Consider the following 14,038-nt stretch of genomic DNA (forward strand, 5'->3'; position numbering starts at 1 on the left):
AATCCCCGCTCCTGAAATATAAGAGGTGCTTTCTTGACTCTGTTGGAACCCTGGAAACTGAAATTCTTTGAAAAAGCAAAGACTGAGCTTCAAGGGCCATGTGGTTGAGACTCAGGTTTGAACAAGCGTTCAGAATTAACTCCTGGATGTTGGCATCTGATGAGAAACTCTGCGGGTTGAAACATTAGCATTATGACACCACATCCCATCCCCTGTACCTCCCTCGCCTGCCAGGGCCTCAGCAAACCCACAAGGGCCTGTAAAATCAAGAGCCATCACTTGGGTAGAGATTGTGGGTTGGCCCAGAGAGCAACGGAGATTTTAAATTGCAAAACATGAACTCATAAATGCAGAGGGCCTCCTGTGTTCTCTAAAGCCTGACCAAGAGCTGAGCCACAGAGGAGGAAATGGTCTGATGTCCTTGCCGAAATGACAATGCCACCAAATGGATTAAAAAAAGAGAGAGAAATCTGGAATCTTGGAAGACATAGACAACAACTGACCGCTGAGGCTCAAGCTAGGGGCTCCCGAGATTGGCAAGCTTTATATTTCTCTAATTTTCTATCCAAAGCGTCAGTCTCATGCTGCCCACAACCTGATTGCCATGAATTTGTTGTTGCCATTGTTGCGTAGAACAGAAAGAAAAAGCATCAACTGCTCATTTTCTTGGCTTGGGATCCTGGCTCTAGCCCACACTCTGGCACAGCAGACCTGCCCGGCGTCACTGGGAAATGGGGGTGCATGTGTGCAGCTGCCCTCACACATGAGAGGTCGCCCTGGATGTTCTGGGGACAGACTGGAGGAGGGCCTTGTTTTTTCCTTCATGCTTTCGTGTTCAGCATGGGCCCTCTCTTTTAAAATGAAGAGAATTCAAGAACATACACATTTTATGTGCGGACACCTTGGTGTGAAAAAGTTTGTGAGCTCTCTTCTGAGACAAAGGAGGACTTTTTCAGTTGGGGCAGGGCACAGGAGACAGGTTTTATGAAATATGGAGTCTGTGAACCCAATGAAGACCAGGCCACGCAAAGGGGCAGGCAAGGTCAGGGCTGGGCCCGTCCAGCGCCTGGGGTCCCAAGCAGCCCAGGGCCTGAGTCCAATACTCCGACCCACTCGGCTACCCACCAGGTCCACGCAGATAAAACAAAGAGTGGGAGAATGCATGTGTGTATTTGGACCTAAAACGTGCAGACTATGGAGAATTCAAAACAAAAAACATTAGTTGGGTCAATGCAAGGCACAGGTCTTGTGGAACCTTCTGGGTCGGTAGATTTTAAACTCACTCACTGTGTAAGGGCTTCCAGGACTTAGCGAGAAGGTTCAGTGCATCCACCCCGACTCCCCAGATCCCAACTAGAGCTGCTCAGATCTTATTAGTTCGAAAACCAAGGCTCCAGGAACTGGCCTCATCTGTCTCTGGATGGATGTCTGCTCGTGTGGACGCTGCCCCACGGGCCTGTCTGCTGTACCTCGAGGCTCCACTGTCCTACTCAAGGCAGAGAGAACCTATGTGTTACCTGATACTAATTTCCTATCAGGAAATAACATTATGGCTATATGGAAAATTAGATGTGAAATAGGTAGATTCCTAGGGGATTCTGTATGAAAATAAAAAATCCCAACGAAGAAGATGAGCACGATGGCGGAGGAAGGGCAAGCAATGATGAAAGTGATAAGAATCCCACGTCTCAGGGCAATCACCAGACAGTCATCAGTGCATTTCTACTACCAAAGATGTCTCATATGTTCCTCCCCCTAAATGATCCGGGCTGCCACTCCAACTTGGAGTAAAACGGACAGCTGAAAGACGCATATAAAACATAGCAGGTCTGGGTGTCCGAGCGGCTGGTTTGGTTGAGCCTCTGCCTTCAGCTCAGGTCATGATCCCAGGGTCCTGGGATCTAGCCCCGCATTGGGCTCCCTGTTCAGCGGGGGCCTACTTCTCCCTCTGTGTGCTCTCTCTCTCTCTCTCAGATAAATAAATAAATATTTAAATCAATCAATCAATCAATCCAGCCAGCCAGTCTAAATGAGATCAGAAAAAGTAGAAATGCACCTGTATGCACCAACTGCCTACTAGGCTCTAGAAGGACCTATAGACAGGCCTACTCTTCTGCCCCTCGGCCTCTGTCTTCCCACACTCTGGCCTGCCCTCCAGCCCTCCTCGCTGCCAGGCCCCTCCCCTGCCCTGAGGCCCTGCATTGAGTGGCCCCTCTGCCTGGAACCTGCCCCAGACGTACATATGGATGCCTCCCAGTCATCCTCAAGGGGCCAATCTGACAAGAAGCCTCCCACCCCCAGCCCCAGCTCTCATTACACATTACCCAGTCTCACTCTCTCTGCACTTCCCATCCTTGGCCCCAAATTATCCATGTTCTTTGGCTGTTTTTATCGCCCAGTGAAATGCAAGCTCTCGTTCACTCTTGTAACCTGGGCGTGTATAACAGTATATGGTCCTGGTAGGCATCCATGAGTAGCTGTGCACCAAAGAACAGGAGAAGGGAGAAAGGGGGAGGGGAGGACCTTAGGATGGGAAGTTCATGGTCAAGGAAGTAAGAGGAGGCTAGAGTTCCAAGATGATGGGAGAGAAGAGATGGGAGATGAGGGTTCATGGGAACAGATCATTCAGGTAGATTCCTATGCCATTTGGTAAAGATCTCCATCTGAAGACTGAGACCAAGGCAGGGACTCTAAAATGCTCCAAGCCCAGAGTCCAAGGACTGGCTTTGGGTTTTTAAAAATATCACCCTGGGGATCCCTGGGTGGCTCAGAGGTTTAGCACCTGCTTTTGGCCCACGGCATGATCCTGGAGTCCCGGGATCGAGTTCCACATCGGGCTCTCTGCGTGGAGCCTGCTTCTCCCTCTGCCTGTGTCTCTGCCTCTTTCTGTCTCTTTGTGTGTCTCTCATGAATAAATAAATAAAATCTTAATAAATAAATAAATAAATAAATAAATAAATAAATAAATAAAATAAAAATATCAACCTGGATTCGGTATGAAAAGCAAGTCACAGGGCAGCCTGGGTGGCTCAGTGGTTTAGTGCCGCCTTCAGCCCAGGGTGTGGTCCTGGAGACCCCGGATCAAGTCCCACGTCAGGCTCCCTGCATGGAGCCTGCTTTTCCCTCTGCCTGTGTCTCTGCCTCTCTCTCTCTCTCTCTGTGTCTCTTGTGAATAAATAAATAAAATCTTAAAAAAGAAAAAAAAAAGAAAAGCAAGTCACAAATAAACAAGAGAAAGGTGGGGAGTTCAGGGGCTGCCTACGGGGCTCTGATAAGTCCTGCAAGGTATGGCGACCCACAAGGGAATGACCAATGGCCAGGGGCTGCCCTATGATGGCGCTGAGGAGCAAGGACAAAATGCATGCAGACATTAGCAGCATTCACTAAAATCCTGAACCCTGTCAGAGAGGTGGGTTTGGTGGAAGACACAGACTAGTTTGGGGATGCCCATGAGAAGCCCCGTGGAAATGTCTAGAAGGTAGGTGGATATGCAGATCTGGAGTTCACAAGAGAAGTCTCAGCTGGAAGAAAAATAACAAAGATCCAAACCAGAACAGTGGGGTGGTGTTTCAAGCCAGGCTTACTGGGAGGTGCTCACTATTAAATTTCTAGGAATTAAGAAGCCATGTTTCTTACAAAGCCAAATGACTACATTCTCAGCCTCCCTTGTTAAAGAGGTGTGGCCGTGTGACTAAGTTCCTGTACAAGACAGAGGCAGAAGTGTGTGGTCTATTTGGAGACATTTCATAAAAAGGGAAGGGCACACATTTCTTCTCCTCTCTTCTCCACCCTATTGCCTGAAGTGTGGATGAGATGGCTGGTGCCCCAGCAGCCCTTTTGTCCATGAGGATGAGGACCAAATCCAAGGGATGGCAAAGAAATGAGCTAGAAAGTGCCTGGGTCTCTGACAACTTCATACGAGTGCCATAAACTATCTTATTTAAGCCACTGCCCCTTGAAGATGTTCTGTTATATGCATTCAGTCTTAATCCTAACCAGAATATTAGCCAACTGGCCCAACACGTCCCTGGCATCACAGTCCCCTTGCTGTTGGTCACGTCATTGCCTTGATAGGGAATATCCTCCTCCTTGCCTGTATTTATTTAAATCCTGCCCATCCTCTGGAGGATGGATCAAATTCCACCTCCCACACGAGACCTCCCTTCCACTTCCTCCCCTGAACTCTGGCGCTGCCTGCCTGCCCCCACTCCTTGGGCATCTGGCCTACACTGCCTTCACAGTGATTCATCCCTCCGCACTTATCCCCTGGCTCCTCAAAGAGGCTCGGGAACCAGCAAATAAATTGAGAAAACAAGAAGGCAGGCAGGATTGAGGGCGGCCAGTAAGAAATCTGAAACCACTTCCAGTATCAAGAGGTAGCAAGAGGGAAAGATGTGACATCTCTTTCAAACTATGTACCACAGCTGTTTGACCACCATGAGGCGAGGGTCACTGTTCATAGAGATGACAAAGGCCACAATGACCCCTGGAGGGGGGCCAAGGCCTGGCCCCACAAACCTACAAACACAAGCCCCTTCAGGAAAAAACCAGCAAGTCATCAACCAACCTGTTCACCAACAGGTGAACCTGATCAACCAACCTATGTTCACCAGACACACTTGTAACGTGCTCTTTGCAAATCAGTATCAGTAAAGAATTACTTGGATACCTTCGATACCTTTGGATATCCAAAGAATTACTTGGATACCAGTGTGTTTGGAACATCCTGAGAGCAAACTCACAGACCAAGGTAAGTGGCTCCCGACTTAAGATAGTTCATTCGTAAAAACCGTCTCATTTTGTAATTATATGTTTTTGCGTCTACTGTTCACCACAGAAATTGGTCAACCGGATCAGCAAGGTGGAGGAGGTCCAGAGGATTCCCCTCTATCAGATCTGACATCGCAGCTCACGCTGACCCACCAGGGAGATGTCGGCAAGGTCAACAGCTACTGGAGAAGTTTCCATGGAAACTTCTAACTTAGAAGAAGCCCAAATCCAAACCAACCCAGCTTACTTAAGGGCGTGTCCAGATTCCCTCAACACATCTGAGAAAGCAGATGTGGAGGAGGGAGACCCCACGCTCCAGGGTCCCCCCCCACCCCGCGTCACCGAGCAACAAGAAAGACCCCAAAGTCATTGTCAAGGAACCCAAGGAATGAGCTTGGCGCATAAAGAGCCAGTTGAAAGATGAGAAGTTTCCTGATGCAAGTGACACTGGTGCCTCTTTGAGATGGGCTGCTGGCCCAAGAACAGCCCGACACAACCACGGCAGGTGCGGCAAGAAGGGTCACAGACCCCCCACCTGAGGACCACTCTCCTTCCGATACACGGTTTGAGCACAACTCAGACGGCTGCTCCTCTGTCCCCTCAGGACCTAAGAATCTAGGATTCCGCCCCAACCCCACGTGGCCAAACGCCTCTAGGGAAGGGTAACTGTGGACACTGCCCCTGCGCCTCAGGGAAAGCCACTCACCCTCTGGGGCCCGGTCACCACTTGTGACCACCAGGTGTCAGCAGTGAGCGGGGCGCCTCCCATCCTGAGGCTTCAGGGAACTTGAGCCAGACCCTGAAGGGGGGTGGGGGGGGACACCGGATGCTGTGGCTTTGGGGCCAGGCAGGGTTCCGGCCTTGTTCTCAGGCAGGCATGAGTACTTCATTCCATTTGCCAGCTCACCGTGCAAACTCATGGTGCCACCTCGAGGATGTTTTCAATGCAGCATCTTTCACGCACTCAGAGGAAAGATTTGGGACTGCTTGCTTCGGTAAGGACGGAGGCCTTTCTTTTTTTGAGCCCCAGAAAAGTGACGACATTAAGTACGGTTTTCTACTCCTTGCCTCTCCTCCCCACATAAGCTCCCAATAGCTATTCTAGAAGTTTCTCTTTATACTGAGGTTCGAGAGGCTCTGTTTGTAATGCTTCAGTGACAGCTTGCCTGTGGAACCCACAGGAGGCAAAGCCCAGCAAAGAAACTGCACTGTGGGAAGCCAGAATGGAGGGTCCCTTCACTGCTTTACTGTGCTGGATCGAAGCTGCTCTCTCTCACTGGTTGTAGCATCTTCAACAGAAATACTGGATCGGGGGGCACCTGGGTGGCTCAGTAGTTGAGCCTCTGCCTTTGGCTCAGGTTGTCGGCCCCGGGATCAAGTCCCACATCGGACTCCCCACAGGGAGCCTGCTTCTCCCTCTGCCTGTGTCCCTGCCTCTCTCTGTGTGTCTCTCATGAATAAATAAATAAAATCTTTAAAAATAAAAAAGAAATACTGGATCATGAGCACCTTTAGCAACAAGGCAGGCAGTCCGTATTTTATTGGTCTTTTAAAACCCAGGATGACAAGAAAGCTCTGTACGTCCTAAAGCTACTCCCCTCTCCAGGCTGAGAATACATGCTTTGAAACAGGAGACCATGCCAAGCCAACCCCACTATGTCCTCAACACCAAGCACTACAGCTCCTTCCATAGTGGCTCCTTCCATTTAGAAGCCACTAAACAGCACCTGGCCACCCAAAAGTGGCACCCTCCTTCCTTGGCCTCTCCACATCCAAAGACACAGGGCTCCCTGCTGAGGACTGCTCTCTCTGAGTACTTGAGATCTCTAGTGGGTGCTTCACTGCCAATTATCCCCTTAACTTGGATCCAAGTAAGCCTGGTTTCAAGTATCTCACAAGCAATGGTGCTGAGGACAGAGGAAGGAACACAATCCTCTGGATGAAGGGCCCTCCCGGGCTCAGTTAACATTCTCCCAATAGCTTCAAGTTCCTGTCTTGCCACAAGGAAACACTCAAAGGTTTTGATGCTAAATGGCACCACGGAGGCCCACCACTTAGAAAAGCAGTCTTGTAAAATGTGGGATCAAAAGCTGGCCCAACAACCCTTGGGACTGTCACTGAAACAGGACATTTCTGGATAGAGACAGCCACCAAAGCAAAGATGCCAGTTGGATCCAAAGTCCGACTGGGGTCTGCCTAAAGTCTTGCCATTGTGCCACCCTGACTGCTTGCTTATCTGTGTCTGCATTTCTTTGCACACAGGAAGCATCACACCAAGTGACAAGAGGGCCCTCCAGGGCATCTTCCCAAGTACAGATGAAGTACAGTAAATACCCAGGGTCTTGACTTAACCAGCCCAACTTCTGTTCCTCTCCTCTTGTCTTGGATTCCTGGTCCCCTGTTGCATTCTGTGCCCCACCCCAGCGACGACTTTGGAGCCGTGTCTTCCAAGAACAAGCGTTTCCAGGTATGGACTGAGAAACATGGCACCAACAGACAAGGGCAAGCATGTAGAGCAAAAAGCCAGTCTCACCGTTTGCTGATGATGAGTGACAGTGGTGAACGTTGCCTGCCGAGGACGTGCTACAGTTCTGCCAGAGGTCAGTGGCGTGTCCATTGCCCACGACCCATTGCTAGAAAGAACCAGACATCTTAAGTCAGACGAGCCCGGTGAGGAACCAAGGAAGGGGGAGGTAAGAGCAGCCTCCTCCACTCATCTAGCCAGCCTGCCCCTGCCCTGCCCTGCCCAGTATGGCCTGGCCAGAGGTCACAGTTATGCTGGAGAAAGGAGAGACGTGGTGGGCTGGCTCAGACATGGTGTTGCAGGGAGCCCCAGGGTTTACAAGTAGAAAGCACACTGTCATTAGAAAAATAGCATGCACGTGTCAGCTAGTACGTGCAGAAGTATGTACTCCGGCAGGAGCCATGGCCTCGGCCCAGGGCACCTGCATGGGAGCCAGCTCTTGTCCTGGATCCCCTGAGTGTCTGTCCCACCTCTCTGAGCCCATCTCTTTACCTATTAGTATTCCTATTAATCCGATAAGAGTCTTTAAGATGTTGTAAAGGTGCTTATAAATGATAGAACAATCCACAAGTCCCCAACATCAATATTTCTCATTCTGACATAATTATCTCTCATCCTTTGAAAGGCACGGGAAAATCATGCCTGGGATTTGCCTTATATTAAAAAGTTAAAGCCAGAGCCACAAGACAGCCTGAGTCTGTGCTCATCCTCACAGCCAAGGAAGGAAGTTTCAAATTTAAGGTGCTTGGGATGCCTGGCTGGCTCAGTGGATGAGTGATTGCCTTCCACTCAGGGAGTGGTCCTGGGGTCCTGGTGATCCTGGGGTCCTGGGATCAAGTCCCATATGGGGCTCCCCACGGGGAGCCTGCTTCTCCCTCTGCCTATGTCTCTGCCTCTCTTTCTTACTCTCATGAACAAATAAATAAAATCTTAAAAAAAAAAAAAAAGCTAAGGTGCTTAATGTTTGAAGTCTCTGTGACCCAAGAGACCCTGATGACCTGTTCCTATAGTGGAGGCTTCTCTGATGGTGGAAGGTGCTGTGTCCACATCATAAAACAGAACAGGGGGCTGTGAACTCTTTTCTGGAAGAACCCATTTTAACTTTTCAATCTCCAGCCCTCCAGGGTGTTTTATGAACCAAGTCACCCATCTGACCCATGACACGTGGAGAAAAACAAAACTTCATAAATACTCTGCTTCCTTCCTCCAGGAATCTACAGCGGGGGGCGTGTGGGGGGAAGTAAACGCTAAGCAATCTCATCAAACGAAAGTCGGGGAACCCTGGCTCTGTTCTGGAATTATCTGGCACGCGTGGAGGCCTGCGCAGCTAACCTAGCGCGGCGATTGCTTCCCTCCTACCCCGTGAATCTGTGAATCTGCTCGGGTTTTCTCAAAACAACTGAAAGGCGGCAGACTGCCCGAAACTGCAAAGACGCCCCGGGACGACGTCTGAGACCTCACGCTGTCTGCAGATAACGGCGGGCGCCGACGGCGAGGCAGGCACCCCGGGACCTGCCGCCCGGGAGGCCGAGCCCCGGCTAGGGGGTGCTGGGGGGGTCGGGGTGCCCCGCCCGCCACTCACGCTGACGATCGTGGAGACGAACAGCAGCACCAGCACGGCGACGTGGAGGACGATGATACCCAGCAACAGGAGGAGCATTCTGGCGGCGAGAGGTGCTCAGCGGAGGTCCTGCCTGCGGGGACACGGAGCCCGGGCGGGGCGTGAGGCCGCGCGAGCCGCGGAGGAGGAGCGCGGGGGGCGGGTCCCCGCGCGGGCGGAATGCAGGGGCCTGGCGCCGCGCCCGCCCGCCCGCCGCCGGGGGCCGGCCGAGAGAGGGCAGCAGCCGCCCGCAGCAGCCGCGCCCGCAGCCGCCCGCCCCCGAACAGCCCCCGCTTGGGGAACAAACAAGGGGTACGCACGCACGCACGTCTAAGTCACCCCAGGAGGAGGGGCGTTCCCGGCAGCCCGGCGGAGGCCACGCACTCCTCCACCCACCCGGGGTTGCCTCCGGGCACAGCCCCGCGTGGGGAAGGCGGCGGGGGGAGGGCAGGGTGCCCCCTTCCTCTACCGAGGTGGGGGGGCGGGTAGGGGCCAGGGGGCAGGCGCCCGGATTTCTGCCCGAGGCCTGGGGACCCGGCGGCACCCGGCTGGTTTCCCACCCCCGCTGCGCTCCGCACTCCGTTAGTTCCCAGCGCCGGGGCGCCGTCCTGGCCCCCGCTCGGCCCGTTAGGGACGCGGGAGCTCGGGAGAGGAGGCGCGCAGCCGGGGGCGCGCGGGCGGGAAAGAACCGCCGCCCGGAGAGTGGCGGGGTCCCCCGCTTGCCGCCCACCGCGCGCGTCCCCGGAGGCCCCCGTGGGCCGGGCCCTGCGCTCCCCTCCCCGGGCTGGGCCCTGGGCGGTTCGCCGGGGTCCCGGCTGCCCGCCCCCCGCCCGGCACGCACAGCCAAGACGCAACCCCGTCCAGCTCCAGCCCCGGCGCGCCGGGACGCGCGCCCAGAAGCCTGCACGGAGGGGGCCAGACGTCGGGTGCGAAGGGACCGCAGCCCGCCAGGGCCGGCGGGACGTCTTCCCTCCTCGGCGAGCCCCTCCTGCCGTCCTAGCCCCTCATTTTACAGTCCTTGGGGGAACTGAAGACCCGGGTGACCCGTTAGGCGGATACGTGTGGCCCCGAAAACCCTGCTGCTCTTGAGGGGGCGTTTCAGTACAAGGCCTTGGGCCAGGGGGACGACGTTTCAATAACTCAGTTTTAATGTAAAAAGTACCCGATATACCGGGCCCCTCCGTTGCTCTGCATAAGCAACACATTCAACGGGAAGAAATAAGGTTTTCTGATGTCTCCCAGAAGGTTTAAATTAAATCCAGTGGCTCCTAGAGCCGGGGAGGGACACGAGAAGGATAATCGGGGCGAGGGTATGTGAGCAGAAGTTGGGGTCCACGGGAGTCCCGTAGCGCCCCCTCCCCGGGGTCCACCGCAGGGACCGCTTTGCCAATGAGTCCCCAAGTAGGCGCCTCTCCAATGAGAAGAAAACCGCTCAGCCCCGGCTCCATATCCCGACACCACCACCCGCGCGCCCTTACTTATGGACCATGGACTTACGGACCATGAGGCAGGCCGCACCGTGTCCCTAGAAGCCCCGTAAGAACTATTCGAGACAGATCGCGGTCCGTCTGTCTGTCTGAGCTCGGAAAAACAGCGGGGAGACCTGGCCAACCCAAAGCCCGCGCCTGCCCCGCGCTTTCTGGCACCATCGACGGGAGATGCCCACGATGCCCACGTTTCTCCTCCATCTCCTCCACCCAGCCTACCAAAGCACTTACAGCCCAAAGGGATAGCGGTCCCCGATCCTCCAAGTGGCCTCTGGCACAAACTCGGTGCGTTTGCTCGGCTGCTGGCGTCCCCGAAGACTCCTGCGCTGCCCGGCTGCGCGCGCGAAGCGAGGGGCCAGAGGGAGGCTCCCGGCGTTCCCCTTTAACGGGAGCAACGCCCTGTCTGCGTCGCTGCAACAGGGTGTGTCCCTGGGTCAGCGTGTGCAGGGGGGCGGGCCTCAGGGAGGAGAGAGGGCAGGAGGGAGGGGGGGAGGCCAGGCGACAGTTACTCGGCCTTCGGTCCGCCCCGGGAGAAAGTCGATCTCTGCAAAACCGCTGCGGCGACTTTTACTCCAAACTAGCGGCAGCTGAGCTTTGTCACCTCCGCTTCCTCTGGCTCCCCGAGTTCCTGGAGACCAAGGACTGGCCAATAAACTGGCCTCCCTCCCCTCCCGCCCCCTCGGCCACGAGGGAAAAGCCCTCCCGGGGTCACCTCCGCCGGTGCCGGGCGCTGGGCTTGGGGGGCGCACGCACGCGGACTGCGCCCACGCGGGGGCCGAGCCTGGATTCCTCTCGTCCGGGTAGGGGGGAGCTGGGGAGCTGGCACTTAAGGGCAGAGGACGCCCCTGTCCTCTCGGGTCCTGGCCTGCCCTGGCGTTTCAGCCGGGGGCGCCCCTGGGCCGCGCCCGCGCTGCGCTGTCAGTGCCTGCGCCTAGGCCGTGAGCCGGGTTCCCCGGACTCCAGGGGACCCACCTGCGGGGCCTGCTTGGGTGAGGATTAGCTGGAGGAGGGAGAGTCCCGTGGACTACGGAACAGCGTCCCCCCGGGGGGTCTGGGTGCTCCTAGCCTGGGCAGAACCGGACCACAACCCGGTAAGCTCCAGACGAAGCTGACCTGGCCTGGCTCCCAGCCTCCGCCGGCGACCGGGCCATCGGGTGGGGAGTTGGCCATTGGAGGTGGGGGAAGAACAGCCAGGGAAATCCGCTGATTCATAGTCGCCTGAACGCGGTCCACCCAGCGTCCCAGCGAGAGAGGCTAGCCCTTCTGGGCGTGGTGCAGGTGGACCCAGATGCCAGGATGCGGGAGCCTTGATGCACAAACAGGGAGCCCTAACGTGGGTTTTTAATGCCTTTGCTTACTAATGCAGCACTTGGCGCACACACCCCTCCTGCGAGTGTCCAGTGTCATAAAACCCTATGGCTCTAAATGATTCAAACAGTTCCATACGATTTTACTCCTCAAAGTAGCTGCTTAGGGCAGCCCCATTGCATATTCTTCTCTTTAAGTACATTATCTGAAGGTTTCTTCGAACTGTCTTTTAAAGATTCAGAAAGATTCTTCTGATAATTCTATTATCAGATTACAAAGATGACATGTAAAAGTTTGATTCAATGCCCATGGTGTGACAGGCACTTTAGCAGGACTTGACACACAGTCTGAGAGAGGTGGGGTGGGGCAATGCTTAGGACCTCTGGCTCTGGACTCAGACACACGCCTGGTTCCTCAGGGTTGTGAATCTGAGTAAGTAGCTAAAGTTCCATGAGCTTCCATTCTTTTCGTCTGCAGGCAAGACTGGTAATGCCTGTTTTACGGTAGTGAGTAAAGGGGCCGAAGTGTGTGAAGCTGTTAGCACAGTGTCTAGAACATAGGGACCAGGAGCCAGTAAATTGTCACCAGTTATTATTGTATCACCTTTAGCCCTCAAGGCAAGGCCGACACCCCCCACCACTCCACCCCCAGCTAAAATAGCTTAGAAATCGCACAGGTCGGAAGTGCATATGCCAATAGAACAACCAGCCAGAGCAATGGCAGTATAGCCTCTCCTCCTGGGTCATTTTATTTTATTTTTTTCCTGGGTCATTTTATAGGTCAAGGCTGCCCCCAGGAATTATGGCCTCACTTTATGCCATTCAGACTCTTATTTATTTAGCCAACGTTTATGTGGTCACTGTGTCCCCAGAACTATTCTAAGCACTTTACAAATATTAGCATATTTAACTCAGGATTTTCTTTCTCTTCCTTTCTTTCTGTTCCAAGTAACTTTTTAATGAGGTATCTACCTCCAGAAAAGCACACACATTGTAAAGCACAGCTTGTTTCTTCCTCTCCCATGAACCCGATATTTTAGTCAATGAGCAGGTCACACCGTGCTGTGACTTTTGGACACGGGAACCTAAACCCTTTGGTTCAGCCCTTACTGCCTTGCCCATGTCTCCCACCTGCCCTATTCCCAGGATAGGAAAGGAAACACTGCCCAGGGAAGGGTCGACCAGGCTTGGCCACACCCAGGGCCCAGCCAGGGCTTTGCTACAGGTGGAAGCTTCTCCCTGACCGGCTTCCCAAGCCTACGTCCCCTGCCAGCTGTGCATGCAGAGCTGTCTCCCATCAGGGAAATAGCATCGGGTCCCCTTGCTCCCTTCAAACCTGGATGTGCTGGGGTTTCTAGTTGCTCTCAGATAGTCCTTCTCACCTCCCCAGCCAGTATATAGCCAGCTCTTAATCAAGGATTAAAAAAAAAAAAAAAAAGCTCCAACTCTGTCGGTTGCAACACAGAGCACTGTCTCCACTGCAATCCCTTCCAGTGGTGGTTTGCAGGGGGTGGGGGACCGGGCACCTCTCCGAGAAACATAACCATACACTCACTATGCAGGGGGACGATTTGCCAAGAAAACTCACCGGGCCAAATGGTGTAACCCCTTCCTCCAGGCGGATTTCTTTGCAGTCAAACACAAGGGATGCCACGGCAAGGCCCTCCCCACAGGGCGGCAGAGAGACCAACAGCTGGCAGACTGTGAGCCCCACTGCTTCCAACCAGGCTCCCTGAGATGTTCCCTGTTGGTGCTCCCTGTAACTGAAGCCAGACCAGGCGTCTTTCCAGTTTATTCAGGGGCTGGTCCAATGCTGGGATATGTCATGGTGGCCTGAGAGCTTCTCAGCCTCTACTACTTAAAGAGACAGCACCCAGCTTTTTGTACTTGCCAGAGCATAGTGATCCCAAGAGGCGTTCCAGGGTATAGAAAACCTGGGGTGAACAGGGAGAGGCCTTTTGGGTTTGCCCACAACCAGGGAAGGCAACCCTAATCCCACTGCGGTGTCAGGCTGTGGGACAGCAGAGCGGCCCCAGCAACCAGTGTCCCTCCTCTCCCCGCTCCAGGGAGTTCCTCAAGGAGGAAATACACCATGTGAAAGGTCTGAGTGTGTACTGTCATATGTGTTACATACAGCTTAAGTCTCATTTTTAGTCGACATCATCATTTTGAGAAGTTCAAACATTGCACAGATCGCGTTGACCTTCAAGCCATGATCCAATTCAAGTAAACAAGCCTCTGTTGAAGACATTCCAACCTGTCAGGCAGAACAGGCCGGGAGAGCAGTTGGAAAGCTATGGGGTAGTAGATGAACTCAAGTGCCACCTTCTTCAGGCTCCTTGCACTCTCT

General features: G+C 53.9%; 1 protein-coding gene across 2 annotated transcripts in view; it reads right to left on the bottom strand.

Moving 5' to 3' along the window:
• The window catches only part of PMP22 (peripheral myelin protein 22), a 32,285-nt gene extending 18,820 nt beyond the window's left edge, over nt 1-13,465 (bottom strand). The window contains exons 1-3 of one of the 2 annotated variants that reach the window (XM_026005532.2): nt 13,277-13,465; nt 8,877-8,988; nt 7,304-7,403 (exon numbers count right to left, since the gene is read on the bottom strand). In XM_026005532.2, the coding sequence (XP_025861317.1) occupies nt 7,304-7,403; nt 8,877-8,954 (178 nt within the window). In that variant the 5' untranslated portion in view covers nt 8,955-8,988; nt 13,277-13,465. Of the gene's footprint in view, nt 1-7,303; nt 7,404-8,876; nt 8,989-10,612; nt 10,752-13,276 lie in introns of those variants that run through there. The other variant, XM_026005531.2, reaches the window with a different exon arrangement.
• Nucleotides 13,466-14,038: the final 573 nt, after the last annotated feature.

Source organism: Vulpes vulpes, chromosome 12, assembly GCF_048418805.1.
Source record: "Vulpes vulpes isolate BD-2025 chromosome 12, VulVul3, whole genome shotgun sequence".
NCBI lineage: Eukaryota > Metazoa > Chordata > Mammalia > Carnivora > Canidae > Vulpes > Vulpes vulpes.